Source organism: Vanessa atalanta, chromosome 20 (genome assembly GCF_905147765.1).
Source record: "Vanessa atalanta chromosome 20, ilVanAtal1.2, whole genome shotgun sequence".
NCBI lineage: Eukaryota > Metazoa > Arthropoda > Insecta > Lepidoptera > Nymphalidae > Vanessa > Vanessa atalanta.
The window spans coordinates 8,724,967-8,749,112 of NC_061890.1; the positions used below are offsets into that span (position 1 = coordinate 8,724,967).

The following is a 24,146-nucleotide window of genomic DNA, read 5'->3' on the forward strand; positions in this document are numbered from 1 at the left end:
CGTAAGATAATTCGAGGCACGTTCGGAGACGTCGCATAAATCATTTCACACGATGTACTGACAATAGCCGGCTCTATAAACACACCCTACACGTTTCGTAATTAATTAAAATTATTAATGACAGCACAAAATAATGCGAAATCGATAAATCCTCGTGAAACAGTTATGGCGGAATAAAACGAAGCAAAAATACTTGAGCGCTGAACGGGTTATTAATTCCTTGCTAAATACTATTTTGTTTTTTTTTTTCTCGCGATTTTTAATGGCGGAAATATGCAGATGCCAGTCGTTTTACGTTTTCTTTATTGACACTTTATGGTTCGGAAACTGGGAATGGCTTTTCGAGTACGGTTCGATATTTGTCGCTTTGTTCATCTCACTGGTAAAGAATACTTTTTTAATCCAGTCGTGTAACATTAACGACGGATAATGTACATTTAAAGATGTTTAACCTAAGATATATTAAGGGATTACGAGTTTCGTGGGCCGTTTGTTTTATCTGTGTTCTGACAGTCGATACGACATGGCCCGTTTAAAAATGGAACCTTTTAATAGGCGCGCGATTCCGAGTAATCGTTTGACATTCGAGATTATTCGTATTAATGCGGCGGTTAGACAATCGGAGATATTGACAAATTCGAACCATTAGTCGATGGCTAAGTGTTTCTGTCGATTGTTTCCCTCCAACTGATACAGGAGCTGTGACGTCTAATGCTCACACTGAGTAACGTATTTCGATAAGTAATTGACAGAATTAATCAAACTTATAATTATAACTCACATAATTCTGAAGACACGCTATTCTTACCTGAAATAAAAAAAAATATGAAAATTAATACAAATTACTTACGAAGACAGTGTTAAATTCTTAGTACATTAAATGATTGGATTGGTGACGTCACTTTAAACAGGGCGGCCATATTTAAAACGGTTAACCATCTGTAAAGAGGGTGGCGATTACCGAATAACCCGCCCGATTAAAGTTGACCCGGACAATAGGCGCCTGCACAAGACGTTATCGGTAATGTAACTCTTTCTATTGTTAGCTGGGTACTATTTAAATTGTATGGGTATTGAGCGATTTCTATAAAATATAAACATTGTAAGACGAAACTGACAATTCGTTTGCGTAATGAGATTTTCTTACGGCTGACAAGCTAGCTTTTATACTCGTAGTAATATATGTATTGCCACGACTTATTAACATATAAAAATTAATTTAAAAAAAAAGTAAATTTGACAACAGAAATAATTATACAGCCATATAAAAATCAGTCAGCTTAAAATTGAAAAATCTTCCTTGGAAATAGAAAAACTTTGAACACGATGGGAAATAAAAAAAGTTAAAATGTACCGAGTAATTATTACAAAGAATACATACCGGTAACCGTTTGGGCATGTTTGTTTGTTTCATGTAACAAAGGATACAAGGCTCGAATTGTGAGAGCAATTACAAGTGTCTGGTGTCAAGGGTGAGCGTGGGGAATGCACACTGGAGTAAGGAACGCGCTGATTTTATAGCTTATATAATAAAGCCGAGATGCACGGGAATACTATAAATAAATAAATAAATAAGTATTGGACAACATCACATACATTACTCTGATCCCAATGTAAGTATCTAAAGCACTTGTGTTATGGAAAATCAGAAGTAACGATGGCACCCCATACACCCAGACCCAAGACAACGTAGAAAACTAATGAACTTTTTCTTCATCGACTCGGCCGGGAATCGAACTCGGGACCTCGGAGTGGCGTACCCATGAAAACCGGTGGACACACTACTCGACCACGGAGGTCGTCAATACTATATATTTATATATTGGATAGATACACGTGGGTTTTAAATGTGTAGATCGTTGGTTCCAATCCAGGCAAGTCCCAATGTCTCGAAAGTAACTCCGAATGAATCTGAGCTAACAAAAGCACCTTTGCGTATCTGCCGATCATATTGTAATCAATCAACTAAACATTTATCATATCAGTGTTAATAACTCTTAGAAATGATAACTATGATATGAACCTATACCTAAAATTAAAAATGGTTTCAATTTATAATTGTCGTATATTTGATGTACTAATTCCACTATGGGATAACTTATCTAAATTTGTTGACTACATGTGTAATTACATAAAGTTTGAAGATGTTTTGTATTGTAATGTGATCTGAAGGTAGAATTTCTTTACTAAATCATCTCACGACTCGACGCTACCCACCGATCTGTCAACGGCCTCTAGATCATGTGAAGGGTCCCTAATAAGGGTTGAGCTAAGAAATTTATAAGTAGGCCCGGCATAAGGGAATTAATTGTATTATTCTAGCAGATGAGGGATCGTGGAAGAATTATCAATTAGAGAAAGAAAACCCTCTGAGGGAACAGGGTTGTCACGTGACTCGGGTCTTTTTTATTGATACAAGCATTTTTTTAATTATCGTATGGGGTGTTTTCTTGATTGTGAGCCGCCATTATTAGTAAAGCGTTGATTTGTATCTTTATAATATATAGTTTGAAATATATTAACAGACCATGAGTTTGCTCACAACTGCTTACTACTTTACCTTTAAATGATAAAATTAATATCTTATTTCAACACGATATTTCAGTATGGGTCTGAATTTCATCCGAGCAATGTCGGTGTTGTTAATTTTAAGATTTTTTTAAAAGATTTAAAAACAGTTTCATACATGGGCATATAAATCATTCATATATAATTTACTAAGAATGTTTTTTTTTTAAGCAAATGTCTATTGGTCATTGATACTGTTCTAGTACTTTCACGCGAATGTCAACTGTACAAAGTTACACAATCGATGCGTCGGCGCATATAAGGCTAATAAACATTAAGTTTAACAAAGGATATTGTTTGTTATATAAAAAACGAAGCTTTAAACAGGAAATAGTACCTAAAGTCCACGCGAAGGCACTAATTGTAATATATATTTATTTATACCTATACCTTTAACTAAGTGGGTTAAAGGCTATTATTTATGTAGTCAATGTAATAAAATGGGTAATTTATAATCTTTATAATTTACGATACAATAGAACGACTTTTTATTATTTATTTGTTTAAATTTTGTAACGTATAACCTCCTTTCGTGTTACTTACATTAGCTTAGGCTTTTTAAAATTTCCTTTGTCAAAATAAAAATAAAATATTTAAACACCATATCACACGCTAATCAGATATAATTAACTTCGATGCGATATTAAAAACGCCGACTGGTTTCGTTTCAAACGATTTTATTAACAAAACAAGGAGTATTAAAATTAAAAAAAAAACCCACCCCGTTCGGGGGTATATCGTAAATCAGACGTCCCTGCAGACGGGGAGTAGGGGGTTCGATTTTCCGCAACATTCGTCTTAGCATTAGTAGTACAAGTCGGTGTTTCCTTTAATTGTGTATCGGTTCGCCCCGACCGCCTCTTTTAGACATACCGTTTTACCCGCGTCGCCTCTTTGTCGTTTTGATTTGATTGGCTTATATGTGTACTTAAATTTTTACAAGATTTGTTGAATTCATATTTTTATGTTCTTTTTATCTGCGTTATCAACGTCAATTAGTATATAAACAAAACATATTATACAAGTAAGTTATATGTAATTTGGTCTTGCGTATACATAACAAGTACATGCAAAACTTACTTACATTAAATATAATTATATTTGTACTAAAACAAATTGATTCGAATGAAAAGCGTTTTTTCTTTTCCACAAATCCCAAACCGATTGGTTGCTATTGTACGTTGAGCGATTTTCAGCACTATTGTTATTGGTATAAGGTCGAAATTGAAATATTGTTTCGTTTAGGAATAATTAATTAACACTTGACTCGTTTTTTGTCCAAAGCCTCAGGTGGCGAAAGTCTTACATAAATAATCGATGGTATTAAGTCCCTCATTGCCGAAGGTTTTGCTTGTTTGTTACTGAATAATTTGCATTGGAACCAACAATGAGTATTCGGACCAATGTTTGTAAAAAATCTTTCTCAAAATGTATTTCGCGGGAACTAGACTTTCAATAGAGAGATTTGTACAAATTTGATTGTACCTTGACATATGTATGTATATATATATATATATATATATCTTAGTACTAAGTTGTATAGTTAAAAAATTAAATAAAATGAATCATAGAGAACAGAGATTTTTAGATATATTCACGACAGAACACACAAAATCATTTTTATTTTTTTATCGGCGAATCATTGAAGAAAATTGCCTCCCTCGGAACCGAACTCATTATCCACGGCATGTCATTCTACACGGTACTCGCACTCAAGCGAACCGAACATAGCAAATTGACCATATTTTTATACTACTCTTTACAAATTCGATACAAAAAACTTATACAAAAGTTTTAAAAGAAACAATATTTTTTTTTTTTTAAATGTGTGAAAAATTTTCGATGTTGGTTTAAAAGTTAGTTTTCTCAAGTAGTATTATAGTTTAGGCTTCAATGACAACAAACAGACTACCAGTTGAAGAATGTTGTGTCATTTGAAAAGCTGAACGAGCTCAGAGATCAACTTAAAATGGTTACAAGTAAACCTTTGTATCACAAGACATCAATCAATGAAACTCGTAGATCCATTCGGCTAATTCCGACTGTCATAAATTGTAGCATTAATTTAACGGCAAACCATTAGGTAGATACTACTATCCTTCGGGAACTATCTTCTAGATAACGCTGAGAATGTATTAACATCACAATATAAACAATTGAAAATAACCTTTAATAGCATGGAAAAAGAATTCGATTTCGTTTGTATTTGTTGCGACTTATGTTGTTGGGTTCTGTTAAGAAATTAATGTGGAATATCTTCGATCGAATATCAATCTTATCGATAGGGGAGCAGGGTTCGAATTCGATTGTTCGTGATGGGAAGAACATTAGGTAAATTGCTTAATGCCATCTAAACGGATGGTGTAGTAATGTTTTGTTTCGGGGTAAGTACAGCTATTGTGTATTTGGAATTTAAATACATGTTTATTTATTTATTACTGAAGACGATACTGAAGTTTCAATTGCTTGAATTGGTTTCATAATTTAAACAATACTGTTATAAGCTTCATATGTTTATTTAATAGGTTTTATTTCGCAGAGAAAATTTGTTTCACGTATATTATAATATGTTTAAAATAGTTTAAGGCAAGCGGTTGTTTAATCAAATCTAAAATTGTGTAACAATTCAACTGAACCGGCAAAATTGTAATAAGTGGGAAGGTTCAGTTAATATTGAGTACTGAGCTAGCGGGTAAAGACGAGCACACATTAAAGATCACTTGAGGCAATATTTAATAAAAAAAATATATGGCCTACAGTTTACGCCTTACTGTAAAAGCTGTTCAAGAATTTATTAGTCACTTGACATCCGTTGATTTAACATTTAAAGAAATGATTCATAAATTAATGAATCATTTTAAACATAGATACACTTACCTCCAACGTCCCAACACTATTCTATCGATATATTTATCGACTTCCTATTAACCCGGGGTATCGCAGGAAGCCGGCGATATCGACGGCAGTCGGCTTGGATGTGCCGAAAATTAAAAAAAAAACAACAAGCGAATTTGTTGTGTAATCAGTTATCTGTACACAACTAGTGCTTACACGTGGATCGATCGATTTGTTTTCAATTGCTTCTCAAACTTTCAAATATAATTATGCTTATCGTTTAATTATATTCATAAATTAAATGGAAAAGTGCGTAACTGTTCATATGAGCATCTACTCTTACGTGACGAAGAAGTATTCACTGAACAGTGTAGAAGATCAACCATTACGTCCATTACATTGTTCGTTTACTTTTAAAATATATTTGTGAATTCTCAGGAAATAATAGATTGTTTTGTAAGAACTCATTGCTTTGTATCTTAAACAAAAAAAACCCTAACAAAAACAATTAAAAAAAAACTGAAACATATATTGTAACTTAACTCGTTCCCAAAGTTTTGTCACAGAGAAATGTTGCAATATAAATATTTTCATAAGTTTGAGAACATGTTACTATATTTAAAATCATTGATATTATCGTAATTATTAACGTGGACGGTTATGTTTGACCCCGTATCGATAACGTGGGCCATTGACTTCGAATATTTTGGACAGATCGATGTTTGGCAAAATCGATTAATATATATTTATCACTTGCGTCATTACGGAAATAAATGATGTAAGGATCGATACGGTTCAATCTCAGCCTAAAAAATATATTTATTTTAAATATTCGAATTATGAACTCTGACGTTCGACATTGGTGACTCAATAGAGAACTGCGATACACTATCATCTTAAGATTCAGACGACCCAGACCGGAACAAATAACTGTCTTATGTGCACCAATACAATCCGTCAGGTGCGGTAATCGAACATACGTACACAGATAGTACGAGTTAACGAGCCGTCCCTCTGAATAGCGCCACTGCAAACCAGAGGACACTTGATGGATCGACACAAACAATTACAATAACAAAGGCTCGGATAACTCGAATATTAAAATCCGTTTGTTTCCGTGTCAAAAAATTAATATTAACGATATTCTTCAACGATGAAGTGGTTGAAAAAAAAAGGGAATAATTTATGCGAGACATTCTTTTGACGCCTTTGTTTTCGAAAGCGAGAATATTCAATTTAATTGAATTATATCAGCGCGTTGTATTGTAAGTTTTTTTTTCTCTCTAACTATTTTTACTATACTTCGAGTGAGTAAGTCTGATCGTGGCGGTGTGATTACCGATTACACGAGCCTGTCGATCACGGGCTTCTGTTAAGCGTATCGAAATCACCGTCCATTATTTACAAACTTAGTGTTACGAGAGTTAATCAAAGTTTCTTTGAACTTAAAAATAAACACATCAATGGTTTTATTACTATGAATCTATTTAAAAAGATATAATAAAAAGTATTCGCTATTGCTAATGCGCGATAACCATTAAAATCCCGTATCAATAGATCAGCTCCGATTAAAGGCAGCTGGTCATTCGAATTTGCATTGTTCATGAACGGGTGTACGCGTGCGACCATACAAGTCTTATAATACAAAAAAAATATATCATAGAATTATGATCCATATATACACGTAATAAATGTTATATTTGTTTCCATAAAAAAAAAACCTTTAGCAAAGATTCTTCTGTGGTTGTATTACGAATTTGTTTGAATGGTATTTTGTGAGGAACCGGTTACAACCAGTTCGGACCCCACGACACGTGGTCAGAAAGTTTTTGTCATTCATACTATTAAAATTATCGGTTTTTGTCATGTTCTTTGTTGTTATATTCGATTATATGTCCTTAAAATTGATGATTTATTTTCATCGGCAGCTGATGAAGAGGCAGCTAGATGCCTCAGTAAACTAATATAGAAAAACTGGTTGTAGACGTGGATTTATATTTAGAAATTAATGTTTCCAAAACTACGCCAAACCTAGGAGAAGACAATAAGGAACAAGTTGCGTATCAATCATGCCAGCTCTGTGGAGTATGGCTTCAGGCATTCTCCGGGGAAATCTCAGACGAAGAAAAATTTGACTTTCGCAATAGGTACCTATACCGAATACTTCAAAAACTAATTTTTATTGTCAAAGACTTTATTAAAACAATCGTATTGTTAAGCTTGAGCAAACCCGCATTGAAGCAGTGTGGAAATATGTTCCTAAACTTCTCCTCAAAGGGAGAGACTAGCCCAGCAGTGGGAAATTTACAGGATGTTACTATTATATATATATCACTCATACAAAAATAATTAGTTATTCTGTGAATACACTTTACGGCTAAGAAATAACACGATCAAAACATATGTATACAATACAAAAATAATTTTAAATAAACAACGTTATATCAGTAACATAAATGTATCATAGGATTCCATTATATCTAAATTTGCAACTGTTTCCCCCCTCTGGGAGACTCCCCATGAATCCTTAATGAGTAAATTAACAGCATCTATTGTTTAGGACCGATGTTTTTTATATTGGAATATTAATAACCATCCCTATTGTCTAAGGTTTTCGAGGGTGCGAAGAAAAATGTACCACCATTCAAAGGAAACGGGGGGTAGGAAGTTCGGTTTGATTGATTTTTGCATTAATTTCAATAAAAATAACGAATTATTGTTTCGGACAGGGTAATTGCGTTAGAGGAAGTTTGGCGCTGCAAGAACAGTCATTGTTATTTAATGGAAAATAATTTCGATCGCCTGTTACGATGGAAATTAAGAATTATATAGAAATGTCAGATTTAAGAATTTAAGGAAGTTTTTGGGTACTTACAACGTTCAATACTTGGGCAAAGATTGATTACATTAAAAATAACAATAAGGACAAGAAGAAGATAAATGTAACCAATATCGAGTACAGTAGTATCATTCATATCGCGCCATTGAAATTTGTCAATTACTTAGAATTCGCTCGATCACACAATAACCCTCTTAATGGAAACATAGAAACAGATAGGGCATTATACCGATAATATGTCACAAATCATCTTCTACGCTACACAAAGTTTATAATGAATTGACATATTCTGTACACGTGTTGCTTGCTACGAACTAACGCGTACCGACATATGACAGCGTGCGTGATTTACGTTCAAACAAATTTGAACCTTATCTGTATAATCATTGAGTTCACTTTTATATAAACCGGTGATAATATTAGATTTGCTAGGCTATCGAATATTAGGTCTTATTGGAATATTCCTAAGAGGTATTTCGGTTAATTTGCTGTAAACTATAAGTGTCATTATCGTGTGGATTATGTATTCTAATAAGAGGTGTAATATGTGAAGTGATTGTTATTTCGATCGGCGCTTAATGCTTCCACTGTTAAGTTTCTTCAAGATGTTTAATAATATTAGTATTTCTCGCATTCGATCAACAGCACGAGTTCATTTATTGATGCTTGTTTGCTTTTAAGTATTTTTTATTATATCTAGGTCCAATGGTCATTATATTTCAAACAATAAATATAACATTAGTATCGGGTCTCATATTATAATTAATAGAAAGTTCGTATAAGGTCAGACGTTAAATATTTTCTCATGATATTTGATCCATAATGTTTTATGTATTGCTATATAATGGATTCTCGTCTGTATTAGAATTAGGTCTATCAATATTAATTAGGTATTACAATAAATGGCCGCCGACGTTCCAGGAGGCGTTGATGCGTTTAATTGAAAGCTAATGAATATATTGATTGAGGGACCTTTTATAATATTCTTAAATAAACAGTCACTTCATACCTATTCTAATTAGCGTCTTAATACTTCATCTCTTTAATTCTTTCACTTGTAGATTCATTTGACTACAATTTGTGTTATTTTTGAGTCGATGCCAATATTACCCGTATCTTTTAAATGTCATAGAAATCTTAAAATGTTGAAAGTGATTGATGTATCAATTCGTTGAATTTCGCACAGCGAACGAGTCATATAAATGCATTTTTTAACTTAAATTATGCAATTTTAAGTTCTATGAAGTCTTAATATAAAATATAAATCAGATGTTCTATAATGTAAACTTATTTCGTTTTTTTTCTTTTCAACAGAACATCTTTTTTCACGTTTTTTTCTTGAGTATTAGAGTTATTTTAATAGTCAATAGAACGAGAGAGGAGCGTCGTGATCTTTATATTTGATTGTTTACATCAAATAGTAATTTAAATTGTTTTAAAACGATGTGTCACATTTTCAGATATTTCAGATTGACTCAGTTATGTAAACGGCTGACTAACAACGTGACTTAAGTTTACATTATGATATCATTTGAATACTTTAATCGACTTCATCTTCGACGAATCTCTTATCTTTATGATGTTATCTTAAAATTTATAGGTCGCTCTTAATACTTTGAATCCTACTCGCCGGAGACGTGATTTAAAGAACACCGATTTCACTCTTATGAGCAAGATATTGTTAACTATTTATCGACCTGTGTGAAGTTTAATTAATAACGCCAGTGACGTCAGCTGTAAAACCGAGAATTACGCTGAAAGAGAAACAAAAGTTTGAAAATAAGCGAGTCTTTGAAGATAAATAATTTATTGCTCCACTAAAACCTGCATAAGAAAGAAATGTTGATAAACATCGAACATTAAATATGTAACTGTTGACGATCGTAAAAGATGGAAGCCAGACGTAGTACATACATAAATATCACTTCGTAGGAAGTATAACTTTTATTAGTTTCGCGTCTTAGAGCCGTACTTACGTTCAAATTAAAAAAGAAACTCCACGGACAATTTGCGAGGAGACCAATTCGTTTGATCTGTAATCTCGACGTGAGCGGCGTTCGACTTTAGTGATCGTGATGATTTTTCTCAACGCATCAGATGATTTAATATATGACAGAAAAATGTTCTTGGCCTATAACAGATCGTAGATAGTACCGATATGATCGCGACGATCGCACGGTGCGCGAGCGTCGCGTTCTGCTAATAGATGCAACAGGTGTGCCGCAGGGTGGTCTATTCGGGCCGCAAGTTTTTTGTTTACATTTCACGAATTTATCGCGTATGTTGACGTCTCGAGGCGCTCATTTGATTCATGCGCCCGCGCTGTCGCTTTTTAATACTGATTTACAATAAAAACAGAACTGTTTCACCGGCGATTGATGCGAGTTATGATTAATGTCGAGCCTTTGATGTCGACTGCTATGAATCTATCGAGTTGGCTTCTGAATATCGACGCTCGGTGTGTATAAATAAACGAATTTGAGTTGTATGCGAGCTTCGAATTCGTTTTAGTTAATTATGAGGTTATTAAAGAACTTGCTTACGTTATACCGAAATTCAATGAATATGACGTCTCCAATATCTTAAAACGTGTTTAGAGATGAGCAACAATTTTGTTTCATTAAATAGAATAATAATTTAAGCACTGTGTGTGTTCAATAAAAAAAAACGTCTGTGTTTCTAAGATTCTCATCTGTACGTATCAACAACCGATAGAGATAGGAAAAAGCCAATTTAGAATCGACGTTACACACGCTATGTTGTCACGATTGGGCCAAATTACAGAGACTTTTTTTTGGAGAAGTTAAAATTAGACTAATCAGCATCGAGTACAAAGAATCACATCGCTTTCATCATCGACACGATGATGTTTACTTCGCATCTTCTGAGAAACCGACCCCAGTATTCAATACTTGGAAATAAATATGTAAGTTTGACATTTGCTTTCATGTACGCTCGCATGTTTCGTGTGTAATTACGACGATCGATGGTATTCGGAGGTCTTATCGCTTCGGCATTAGAGCTCCGATTCGTTCGGCAGTTTTCCTGTAGCCTTTTTTTTGTTATTAAATTATCGTGCGTGGCGATTTCAGAGATGATAGCTTGCGTTTGATGGGGCGACTGATTGCATCTCTTGTCGACGTTTCGAATCCGTTGCTTTCTCTTTGATTGACTGCGATTAAATGCGCGTTTGTCTTGTTTGACGTCTATGAGGTCAAAGGCAATCACTCCGTACGAACAAGTTATAAATTCGCTTGAATCAGTTCCATTTCAAAATGCGAATGCAATTGAATACTATCGTGGGTGTTGCGAGAATATTTAAAGGTTACATTTAATTCAGGGATTTCATTACTTTGTGTATTTATATATATCAAAGGCCTGTCGATGAATATTAAAATAATTTATCGTATAATCCATTCACGTGTACATCATTTGTCATTTGATTTCAAAATATAATTCACTGCCGAACCGACAGTGAGTTTACGACGCCAAACATAATAAGAGAAACGCGTGCGTCGACCAAAAATAACAAAATTAAAATAAATCGAACGACAGACAGTCGTCATAAACTAATTTCGAATGTTTTCCTTTTGGAGTGTACAAAAATAGCGTCATCACTCTTTCATGTCCTGCGCCGGAGTGACATTAAGAATTTAGTACTGTATTAAGTAAAGCGCCATCTATGTGCACGAGATGTAAATAAATTTCCAATCTTATAGGTAAGGAATTAAAAAAAAAACTCATTAAAATTACTTTATGAAACTTTTCGAAATGTCAAACTTAAAATAAAAAACAAAAATCCTTTCATACTAATCAAAACCAATTCAACGAAGCCATAATCACAAAAGTTTTTTTTTTATAACTGAATCGTTTATCGGTTGTCATCAAAAAGAAATAACATTTCAACCCTTCTATGCCAACTTAATTAAAATCGAGTGAGATTGGGGAAAATAAAGGAAAAAAATCACAGAGCTAAAGTTCGTCACTTCGATGAGGTTTATGAAAAGTTATGACAACTCGTTACAAATGAGAATTCGAAATCAAAATAAAAACTGCAAATTGTCTATTTTTACGTTAATCAAGCAAAGTACTAGACATATTTCGATAGAACTTTTTCTGTTCAAATGCCAATCCATAAAGTTTAAATAGAACCAATTTGAGATGGCAGTTCATTTTAGTTTTTATGGCATAGGTGAAAAGCGAGCAGGATTCTCACCTGGAAAGTGACTGCCACCGCCCATGGACATCTGCAACTTCTGGAGTTTGGAGGTATGTTGCCGCCCTTCAAGGAATGAGTAAACTAACCAGCATAAAACCCTTCATTCTTTATCTTAAATCTTATCATAAACTACAAGAAGGATGGGGTCAGAAAATAGCAAACTATATCCCTATAAAACCTATAAAGGTTTGTGTAATACGCCATGCAACGTAAATAAAAAAAATGACCAATGTATTGGATTTGGTTTCGAATTTATGGTTTCAATTTATATATCTTGAATAAATAACATCTGACTTAAAAAGGGGGAACTTGTGCTTAGCAAAATAGTTTTACTACATTGTTTCATTGGTCACTATTCGTAGATGCGATAGGAAAAAGTTCTATAAGAGATATCTTGATCTCATGATTCGTGAAAAATTTTTTGGAGTCGGTTCGTGTTTTTCGGAGTTCGTTTGAATTTAGGATTCGCAATGTTTTAGTTTTCGCACCTTTTAAATAATTTGTCTTTTTTATCTGTAAATATAACAAAGTCAATATAAATGCTTTTCCATTCAAAATTTAATAAAAGAAATATTTTCAAAATTATATTTTACAAAGACTTTTAAAATGAAAATAATCCAAACGTACGCGAACATATTCAATATACGAAATTAAGCCAAAAGAATTTTTCAGCTTACATTAGGGCCTAAACTGATTTTGTGAAGACTTCGCCATTCACGAATTCAACGGATTCAAAAATAGTCCATTGAGAGAAATAAAGCCTCCAATTCACTATAACGCAGATTTCGGCGATTGAATGCACTAATGACGGACCGTGAATGGAAGAATTCAGTTGCAGTCGGTTCTTTTATAGGGCGTACGCGGTGCTTGAATGAGTCGGACGTTTTTGACTATTTTCAAACTCCTTTTAACATTTATGTTTTAGTTAGGTAAAGCTCCGGTAATTGAAGATCCATCTTCATAAATATAACCAAGATACTATTATACGTTTGCAGATAACTTTTATATAAGCGATGGAAAATCCGTTTTTCATTAGTGTGCATTATACGTCTTCGTAAAAACCATATAGGTAGCTCGTTGCAAATCAAGTCTCAGTACTCGTCGTCCCTTGTTCAGGTGGACAGTATTAAAGCCTTACTACTAACAATAAAAATGTTCCCACTATCAACAAAAAAACCTAAGCCCTTTGTAAAACAAAAAGGTAAATTTAAACTATATTTGAAACGCGAGGCCCTCAAGCAGCACCGGACTGCTAGGCAGACATTACCAACGAACTTATATTTATATTATAAAATATCAATCGATCTAAAGGTTTTAGAGAAGATTGATTCGAAGTAATGACTAATGCACATTTAAAACTAAAAGACACGCGCGTTCATATCATAATTGTAGAAGTATACTGGACACGCGACTAAATCCGTATTTATAATTGTCATAGATTGTCATATGAATAATCACTTATATGTTACATAAGCGATACATAAGCGTTGACTACTATGTGATCACATAAATCAATGATACAGCGTTATCGTTAATATTGATTGATGGTACCACTATCAATAAATTACCGTACTTAACTCTACTTAAAGATCGATTTATTTACTACGAAATATTTTTATTTAGCTTAATACAAATTTTGAACGAAAAGTGCTATTCTGAACTATTGATATATCGAACAACGACGTAAGGTGATATGCTAATTTGATACGTGTGTTCTTGATATGTAATAATTATTGTATTCAAATTCGCATATCACTTACGACATTTCACGATTGTATTCTAAGACGAGTTTTGAGTTTGTTCACACAGGAGTTCACCTCTGTTTAGTCTTGACCCCGAAATATGACGACCATGGAATTAAGGACTTACAGAGGTCTGTCATCAGAAACACAGAACAAGATAACAGAGAAAAGTTTTATGAAGCAATACTTTCTAGAAACATAAGGAACAAATTACAGTATAGTACAATATTTACATATCTCTGATATGTACCGAATAAATTGCAAATGTTTTATTTGTTTCTCTGTTGAATGGCTGCTTATCAAAACATCGTGTTAATTATAATATACAATACACTCTTGTAGCGAGTACAAACGGACAACGTGATATTTATTTAGTGCAAGGATTACCGTTCGGTACCGATCAATCATTCCATTGAATGTATCCTGTTCCACGATAGTGTTGTTTTGATTGTTTGTCGATAGTATCGATGACAAATAATCGGTTTAGTATTTTTTTTAATGTTAAGTCCAACCAAAGACGAAAGAAACCATTGTGTGGAAACCGGTATAAGTCGGATTTAGCTCTTGTCTGTCTTCTATCCTCTATCTAGCCTTTTCCTCAAGTAGAGGTACTTGCCCAGCAGTGAAACATTTACAAAACGTTACTTACTTAGAATAAACTCATGAACTCGTTTTGGTAAACTTTTATTATTAATATGTAATCTAGTATGTTATTTTATAGCTTTATTATTTATACACTTAAGAAATCGTAAAAAATAATTAAGGAATTCCTTAAGAAATAGAAAGTCGATAATTTGATATCGATACGCCAACGTCCCTAGATCAAACCAACTGTCAAATCCAATTCAACGATGCCCCCGCACATGTAATTGATTTATTGATCGTACGTTACATTCGATACGAGATGGCTTGCGCGGGCGCAGCCAGTTAACCGCAAGGCTATTGCATCCTTTAACTGTAATTTTCTAGTCAGTTAACCGGGTGACCTCATAGACACAAATCATCCTTTCCTATACGGGAAGGACTAATGATATATCCATTTTGATAATATCTTCCAGTGTCACTTTTATTGGTTGATACTACTTACCTATTTGTATAGGTTTTATATCATATTATTTTGAAGGATGAGTGAGCCAATGTAACTACAGGCACAAGGGATGTAACATCTTGGTTCCTAAGGCTGGTGGCGCGATGACTATTGAAAGGATAGTAAACTTCTTTGTAAATTTGTAAATGTCTACGGCTATTATGTGGCTCATTTGCAGGACGTCCTATTTATTTTTAATAAAAAAAAAATATCTATAAATTAAGTAATATTGTCAATAGTTACCTCTTTTTCTTTAGCAGCCAACTCATTCTCCAAACTGCTGCTCTGATTGACCACGGGGCTGCTCCTGGAGGAGTTGCTGTTACTCCTCGCAGTTGCCGCCATTTCTATTTTTTGTTCTATATCCTCATCAATATCTGGCGATCTTCGTTTCTCTTCTTTAATATCTGGACTAAAACGTTCAGGTATTCTAGTTTCTGTTGCCTGGTCTCTCGTCGACTCTATGTGGGAGCCATTGGTTTTAGGAGGGACTGTGGCTTGGAGTGGCGTCGGGCTGGTTGTGGCTAACTGTTCCTTCAGCGTCGTCACCTCCTTTTCTGCTAGGGTAGCTCGCTGTAACAAAGAGAAAATGATATTAGATTCATCATAAACTTGGTGATGTAACAAGAACATGGATCATTATCCTAATATATCCAGTATTGACATTGTATTGTATAATATTAAAATTTAATTAAATGCAAGTCACTACTCATTATAAATACAGTTTGCGGAGGCTTCACGCTACTGGGCTTCAGGGCAAGCGGACGCATCGGACTTTAAGCCTAATGACCACGTAACGAAAGGCCGTGGTTTGATTGAAACAGTTAGCGGTGCAATAGAGGAAACATCGATTCGCATTCGCTTTTCCACGTGTTGTGTTTAATCTAATTATTAATCAGTTCCCATAGCCTATTTGTTCTTGTGGCCGGTGACGTAGAATCCTTTGTGCCACATCCTGTGCCATTCATCGCCCGTTCATTTGGTAATCTCTGGATCTCATTAAAACGGATGCGTGGAGTTGATTATTGGCCGGCACAAAAATCTCTTTTTTATTCGCTAACTACTCGACCGTTTTAGTTCTGCCTGCTTTAATGGTTAAAACTGCATTTTCATTTGTATTGTTTTTTATTACAATGCCACTTTTATCTATATCTATATCTAGCTAGCTTAAACCTGCAGCTTCCCTGGCTCAAAATTAGTCGATTCTACTACTTGTTCCTTAAGATTCATTTTACGTATACAGTATGTAGTTACAGTAATTAGTCTAAACAATAAAGTTGGTGAAATTCTTGATCGGAGTATAGAACAGATTTCAGTAATTATAGTGAATGATTAAAAATATATTAAAAGCAGTCTGCGTGTGTGCGTACAGCTGACTGATTGTATCGCTTTCTGACTGTCTAGTTAGGCTGGTGGTAGACTGGTTAAAGGTTTTTTTTTAAATGAATGCCACGTAATTTTTTGTGTTTAAACTTTACATTAAGGCTGTTAGATTTTAATTGTGATCTTTTAAAGGGAGAAGAACGTTGCTCTGGCAGACAAGATGAAATATAATTAAGCCTTAAGAAAATAAGCGAAAAGAGAACATTTATCGTTGGAAGAAATAAATAAGTAAGAGTATGAATCAGGGTTAAGAAGTTAGCTGCACCTGAAAGCTCATCAAGCTGGAGCAGTTAGTCTAATACAGCTTGTATTTTTAAATTTGGAATATTTATGGAATATCGTGTGTAAATTGTATGAAGCTTTACAGACACTGCGTCCACGCACATTTCACGTGTTGCGATGAAATCAACGATTGTCGGATTAATGGTTGAGATTCTCTCGATAATTAGCGTCTTATCGCTCAGTTCATTTGTTTGATTATTCCTTACTTTGTTTTAAAGGCTACATCGTATCTTTTGGACTGAAATTAAAAATAAACTTTAACTCTAAACCATTAAGATCATATTCGCTTGTATCATTCTGTATGATTTGATTGGAATTCCGCTTTCCATATGCGAATGTAAATTGAAGATATTAAATAATAAAATATACCGGCGATAAGGAAATTAGTGTTCTCTTACATTTCTAGGGTTGTGTATTCCGAGATTGTTTTTTCTACATGACATTATTTCATATCGTGAATGTCTGTTCGTTTCTACGATAATCTAAATAAGTTTTCATATTTATACGTATACTATTTCAAAAGATTCATAAGGTCACAATGCAATGTTTTGATTTAAGTGTTATTATACAAGAGATATAATCTTAGTTCCAAAGTTTGCTTCGACCACGAATGACTAAGTAATGTCAACCAGTCCAGTACCAAAATCTACGGGCGTTGACTTTCATTGTCAGGTATTCCATTTGCTTGACTGCTTTCCGAAATTCGATAAAAAAGGCCCATATTCAGTATTTGAAGATTGTTTAATAGTCAGTTACGGAGGTGACTGAGTATTCGAGACACGTTTAACTCATAAGCAGATCATCATGATTCAGACAACGGCGACAGCAGCGATCAATCACAGACAATTGGTCTAGCGAATCAGAATTACGTAAGTGCTACAATATCCAGCCTACGGTCGTGGATACCGCTGGTCATGTGGGAGGGATGGAATTTGAGATCATTTTATAATCATGCAATTATCATTACATATATTACTATGTTGAATTATTAATTGAATTATCAAGAGTTAGATGCTTCTCATCCTAGTAAAAAAAAGCAAGATGGAGGTAGAATTGAAATTTCCATCATTTTAATCGAATAAAAGATATGGTTGTATTATTGTTGAGCACAAAACAAATATTCTCTACATAGCTCTCATTACGTTGGTTGGACGATAGTCCGACACAAAGATATTTAAATGAAGAAGACATCAGGAGTACTATTTACAATGTCTTGAATCTTGTCCGGGATTGGAACTCTGGCTGTTCGAATCTGCAGCTCATAAGCCACCCACTAAACCAACGACATTAATCACACGTAAGTCGTGTAACATTACACAACACACGCGCAGACGAATCGTTAATAACACCAAAATAATATTTGAGAGAAAACATTAAAAAATACAATCACTCTTGGTTAATGCATACGTTCTAATCCACTTATAAAGAAAAAAACCGTTTATAATTTTCGACCGAATAATTCCGTGTTTACAACTAGAAAGTTAGAAAATGTCCGAAAGTCAAGTAATGATAGCGGTAATTCATTAAGAATCAAGTATGCCCATTCAATTACATACGTCCAGATCGAGAAGCGAGTTTAATTGTGTGAACTGTAACATAAAGATGCAATAAAAATAATTTCGGATAATTAAAAATAACCGAAACGTCAAATATTAGAAGAAATTTTATAATTGCTATTATAACGGTGGCGACAACCTCCGGCTGGTTTAATGTGAGAATTAAATTACAATGACGAAAGTACTGCCATGGTAATTAGACATTGATTTATTTTAGTTTTAACAAACAATAGTGATTTCTCGGACCGGAATGAGGCTGAATTAGTTGAAATAGTTCCGAATGCGGAATCATCCGGAGCGACCGTTGCGTCTGTAATTAAAAAAAAAAAATGTCAATATTCTACATCTATATCATACAGGGAACATAATTAATTCTGTATAAGAATAAATATGATACGTCTCGAAAGTCAGGATTATTGGGAACGCTGTCTAGAGCCAAAAATAGGTAAGGTTTCCGTAAAGAAATAAAAAGTGATGCAAAGAAGGGAGAGAAATAAATAAGAATAACCCTTATGGTTTAGTATCTAGGAGCCTTTAAGATAATTAATTTAGTTTTATTTTCTGTTAAAAATATTATATAAGTAGAGAATACACACACTCATCGTCAAATTAATCTCTAGATTTAAATAAATCTTAGCGAATAACAATAAAAACTTTGAATAATATCATATCATATCAATCGCTATAGAAATTATTATTAGATAACCTCAAATCTACGAAAATCAGTTTATAAATTAAATATATATTCATTAAATATAAATATACTGTAATTCTTACATAGTGACTTACAACCTGGGACGTATTTTTGATGTTGTAACGATTCTGATGCAAAAATGTTTTCATGGGCCATGTGCTACTTAGTAGCATGCTTTTTATGTCATTACGAAATGTTATTATGTTTCTAAATACGAATTAAGATCTCAAGGTGCGCTTGGGTGCATTTATCGTAGCGCAAATAAATTAAACACGATTAGCGCAGACAATACCGTCCCAACAATACGACGACCGATCTCGTGGCGTCTGTGTTAATTTCTGTCCTTTCATCGGAATTCATCAATCGAACTTCTATTTAATAAATTTGGGATAGCTTAATCAAACTTTCGTCGTTTTCGTTTTGTTTTCGTTTCACTTTGTTTAAATCAAACATTTAATTCAATCGTCGAAGGTTTCGTTATTATTTTGTCATGATTGCACAGTTTATTCAGACTGTCGATTGTCAGCTGTCGTTAAATATATCCTTGTAATATGATTTGATCACAACCTCTTTGCAAATAGCAATAATTTAAGGATGCGTGAGCCAGTGTAACTACAGGCACAAGGGACATAACATCTTAGTTCCTAAGGTCAGTGGCGCATTGTCGAAATAAGGGGTAATATTACAGTGCCGATGTCTATAGGCAGTGATGACGTGGTTCATTTTCCAGTCTGTGTCGATACGAGATTCCTAATTAACTTTGTAAGAACTTATACATAATCATCAACCACTCGAAGTCATAACGCATAACAATAGAATATAATTAAATACAAAATTAATCGTTAATTTATTCAAATCATAATACAAAGGCAATAAACGCGGTGAAAATATTTTGTTTAGACAATATTCAACTCACGTGTGTTGGTTCGAGTTTAGACAAAAATTGAACGCGAAGATCAAAATAATGTTCCATAAGTAGCAATTATATCTTCAAAGATTCGTTCACTTGCTACGAATTTAACAAAGAATTGTTATCTATATGAACCATCACGGAATTCATACGGTTTGAGCCAAAGATTAGACTCTCACGATGTAGTTACAATAGCGGTATATTTGGTTAATGATTCAATGAATTTAACGCGATTAACTCGCTTCTAATATTATGCTGAGCGGATATGGTCCAGTGGTTAGAGCACCGAAATTAGCTGAAGATTCGGTTCGATCCAGAACAAGTCTGTTATGTCTTGACCTCCAGTCCGGGTTGGAATATATGGTATAATTCTAAGCACGAGATGAATTATAAAAACAATGAGGTTATTAAGACTCAGTTGTAAGTGTGTGTGTGTTCGGACTTAAACTACTACTCATCCACCTCAGCTATTGTAAATTCTTATACACTGTACGGTAACCTTGAACACAGTATAAAACTCAAATCTATATTAATATTATTAGTGAAGTGTTTGTTTGTCTGTGCCATTTTTACTGCCAGTAAAGTAATGTAGGTGAAACCGGGCGGAGCAACTAGAGTTAGAAGATACTATTCTCCAAATTGTAAACGTAGACCATCACCCAATACAGTATCTTTGTCTTGAAGTATTTCCTTATTTGATATAAAACGTTTCAACGGAATAAACGTCGCAGAATTGGCATCGTTTCAGCGAGTGAGTCATTTCAAACAATAAATAAAACAAACGGGTAAAGAATCTTCAATTGTTAGAACTTTGTAAATGTTGTTCTAACATCCTCGTTTGTAACTAAATAATAACGATACATGACCATCGGTAAGATCCGGATACGTTTACGTTGTTTATCGAGGAATGCTCGTCATATCGGGAAAATTGAGGTTTAATCATTATGGATCGTCCAGATATTACGTTACAGTTAGTCAGTAATATTAAGCAAATATTTATTTTTTATATCCTGTAGCTTGGTTCGTATACGTTAGTATTGCCAAAAATATTCGACTTTGATATGAAACCTAACTATACTCACAATTCAATAGCCATACTGGCAGTCCGATGTGAAATTTTTGACACTTCATATGAAAGCACGTAGGTAGACTCAACGAACTTGCAATGTTACACCTGAACTCTTTAGTATCATTCCAATCTATGATTATTCAAGTTTGAAAATGGGCACCGTGGCCGAAATCGTTCGAGACCATCACCATACGACAGACTCTCTCCGAGCTCCTTTTACCATCGCGAATTTCAAACATTGTCTTCCAACGCATAAAATTATAAAAAAATGTTTACGTGCTGACACGGTTCAGCTCAATTACAATGATTATTCTAACCTACGTTGCTCTCACCAAATCCGATCGCCCCCATTATCGCCGTAAAGCGTTATATTATGATTTAGAAACGGATGTTTCATTGAAATTCACGACTAGACCGTTATCAGAAGCCATCTTCATGTATCATATTAATTGGGTGAGCCGCATCGCTCTTAATTAAATGTAATTTTTATTTCGGCTCTACGTTTTTTAGATTACATTTGTACATTAGCGGGGCAACAGTTATGTATGAAAACGTTGTTGCGTTCTCGTGATTTCTGTTGGATTAATTAACATAATGCTTACACACACATACGTGTGATAGTACTTTGAGTTACGTTAGAAATTTTTTTTTAGATTTTAGTATGTTCTTTAAAAGCTTTCGTTTATGAATGAGAAAAAGAATTAAGCTTAAAAGCAAGTTTTTGTTTTTTTTTTTATACTAAAACGAATAAACTTTAGTGTATTGGATTGTTTTTATATTGTGGCACCAAGTATATTAATAGGTTGATTGGAATTAGTAAGGAATTGAATAAAAAGCCCTCCATTAAATAAAAGTTTACTTAAAGTATCAATAATCTAATAGATTTGAGTGCAACAAACAGACAGAGACGAATATTTATATAATTAATGAGATTTCTAGGAAATATTTGTAAATGCAACTACACTTCAGTCCGAAATGCTTAATAAATAACTCTTCTTGATTGCGTTTGTGCTTTATTAATTACTCGTCAGTCACCAAAGACTGTCACAATGGACGAGATAAAGCGATACCGTTAACACGAGACCTGCCACACTCGACGTCCAGACGTAACCCTTGGAACCAAGAAAAATTAACGCTCGAAGGATGGGGCCCGCATTATACGGGGAGCGGTCACTAATTAATGGAAAAGGATTAAATTTGTACGGAATTGAAATAAAATAAATATGATAAAGGATGGTGCTTGGGCGTGAAGGATGTTTTTTGGCCGGAGGGACCCTCGATACCTAGCCGGCGATGGCTTCATTAATTGAGTTTTTATTTGCCTTGATGTACGAATATCGAAGGTTTAACTACAGTTGTGGTAAAAATATCCCTTGGGGTTCCAATATTCAGGTCTCGTAGGTACTTATATACGCGATACGTTTTTTTTTTATTTTAATATCGAGTATAGGCTTCAGTCCTACACTGTAACAACAATGAACTCTTGATTTGTTTTTTTATAAATCTCTTCTTACATGTAAAACAGTAATGGATGGGTACTTATAATGCACTAAATATTCTATTAAATTTAAAATTATACTTTCTAAGTAATTCCGATTTGAGTTTTCGAGCCGTAAATTTAAGAGATATATTACACATATGTACTTCTGTGACAAATGGGATTCTAAATGAACGAAGATGAATTTATAAATAAAATAATATGAGGGCAAAGTAAACAACCATCATTGTTATTCCGAATAAATTTTCCAATTGTCTTTGTGAACATTTTTATTAAAGTATTAGCTGAAATCGTTTAAGGCTTAAGGGACTCTGTTTTGGTCTACTGAGCACGATCCAACGTAACGACGAAATAGAACTGAACACATTTAATAAGAATATTTTTATTTAATATTATATTATTATTCTTAACTAATGATCGATTTATTATGAGTGCATCTATTTGCGCTTATATTTAATATAAAAATACTATGTTTTTAGACGTAATGACGTAACAAACATCTTTCACTGGCATGTTAATTTATTTTATTTCTTAATTTTAAATTGAATCATCTCTCCGATTGGCGGATTTTCGATAAGCTGCTGTAAAAAAATCGTATTTTTTTTTTAATAAATATTATTGGTGTCACGTCCTGTCTATATGTTCTTAGCGCAACAAATGTTTCGTCAACTTTATTTACCTATATCTCCTTTGTCTGCTCCCCTCTGACCATCCTTTATATCTGTATCTATTCTTTATTACGAGGAATATCGTAAAAGATACGTTCAAAAGAATCATAAGAGGGTTTTATATTATTATATCGAGATATTAAATTATATTTATATTTCTGATTATCCTGTGTCCGTAAATATATTTCTTTTTATTAAATATCTCAATATAAAGTACACGTGTATCACCGTTATTCTTTTTTTAAATTTCGAACACAAATTAAATAGCTAAGCCTGCTTCTTATTTAGAATAAATTGAAAAGATACCCGTAATCAAATTACCGTAAATTCGGACGATATTAAAAAATAATGTTTGTCTATTTCCCTCCAGTCGATACAACACACTCAAGGTACGAGCTCTTAATCTCTCAATGTCAGTTTTAATTTACTGCCGGCATCGAATTACCTTCCAAGAGTTTTATTTTTGAAGCTCATTTCGTAGACAACGCAAAGGAAACGCGTTTCGACAGCCTCGGAACGAAATAATCTGCCGGTAAAATATTTGAAAATCGAATGAAAAATACGAGGCGGATAGCGCTAGTTGCACACGGGCTGACCGCATCTATTCTATACGGTTTAATGTCGGCTCCACACACGACGGACTCGGGCCATTGACAACGTTCGGATTCACACAAACAAATGCCGCGAAGCATGAATTTGTCAGCCGGAGTCAGGTAGATCGCAAACACAAAACCCAAACGAGTATCCAAACAGAATCCAATCGGAAACTAAATAATTCAATTCGGCATAATTCGGA

At 33.9% G+C, this 24,146-nt stretch overlaps 1 protein-coding gene across 4 annotated transcripts in view; it reads right to left on the reverse strand.

Moving 5' to 3' along the window:
* The window catches only part of LOC125071869 (homeobox protein cut), a 134,779-nt gene that overhangs the window by 51,545 nt on the left and 59,088 nt on the right, over positions 1-24,146 (reverse strand). For all 4 annotated transcript variants that reach the window (XM_047682287.1, XM_047682288.1, XM_047682286.1 and 1 more), the window contains exon 3: positions 15,534-15,863. In XM_047682287.1, coding sequence (XP_047538243.1) covers positions 15,534-15,863 — 330 coding nt within the window. The remainder of the gene's footprint in view (positions 1-15,533; positions 15,864-24,146) is intronic.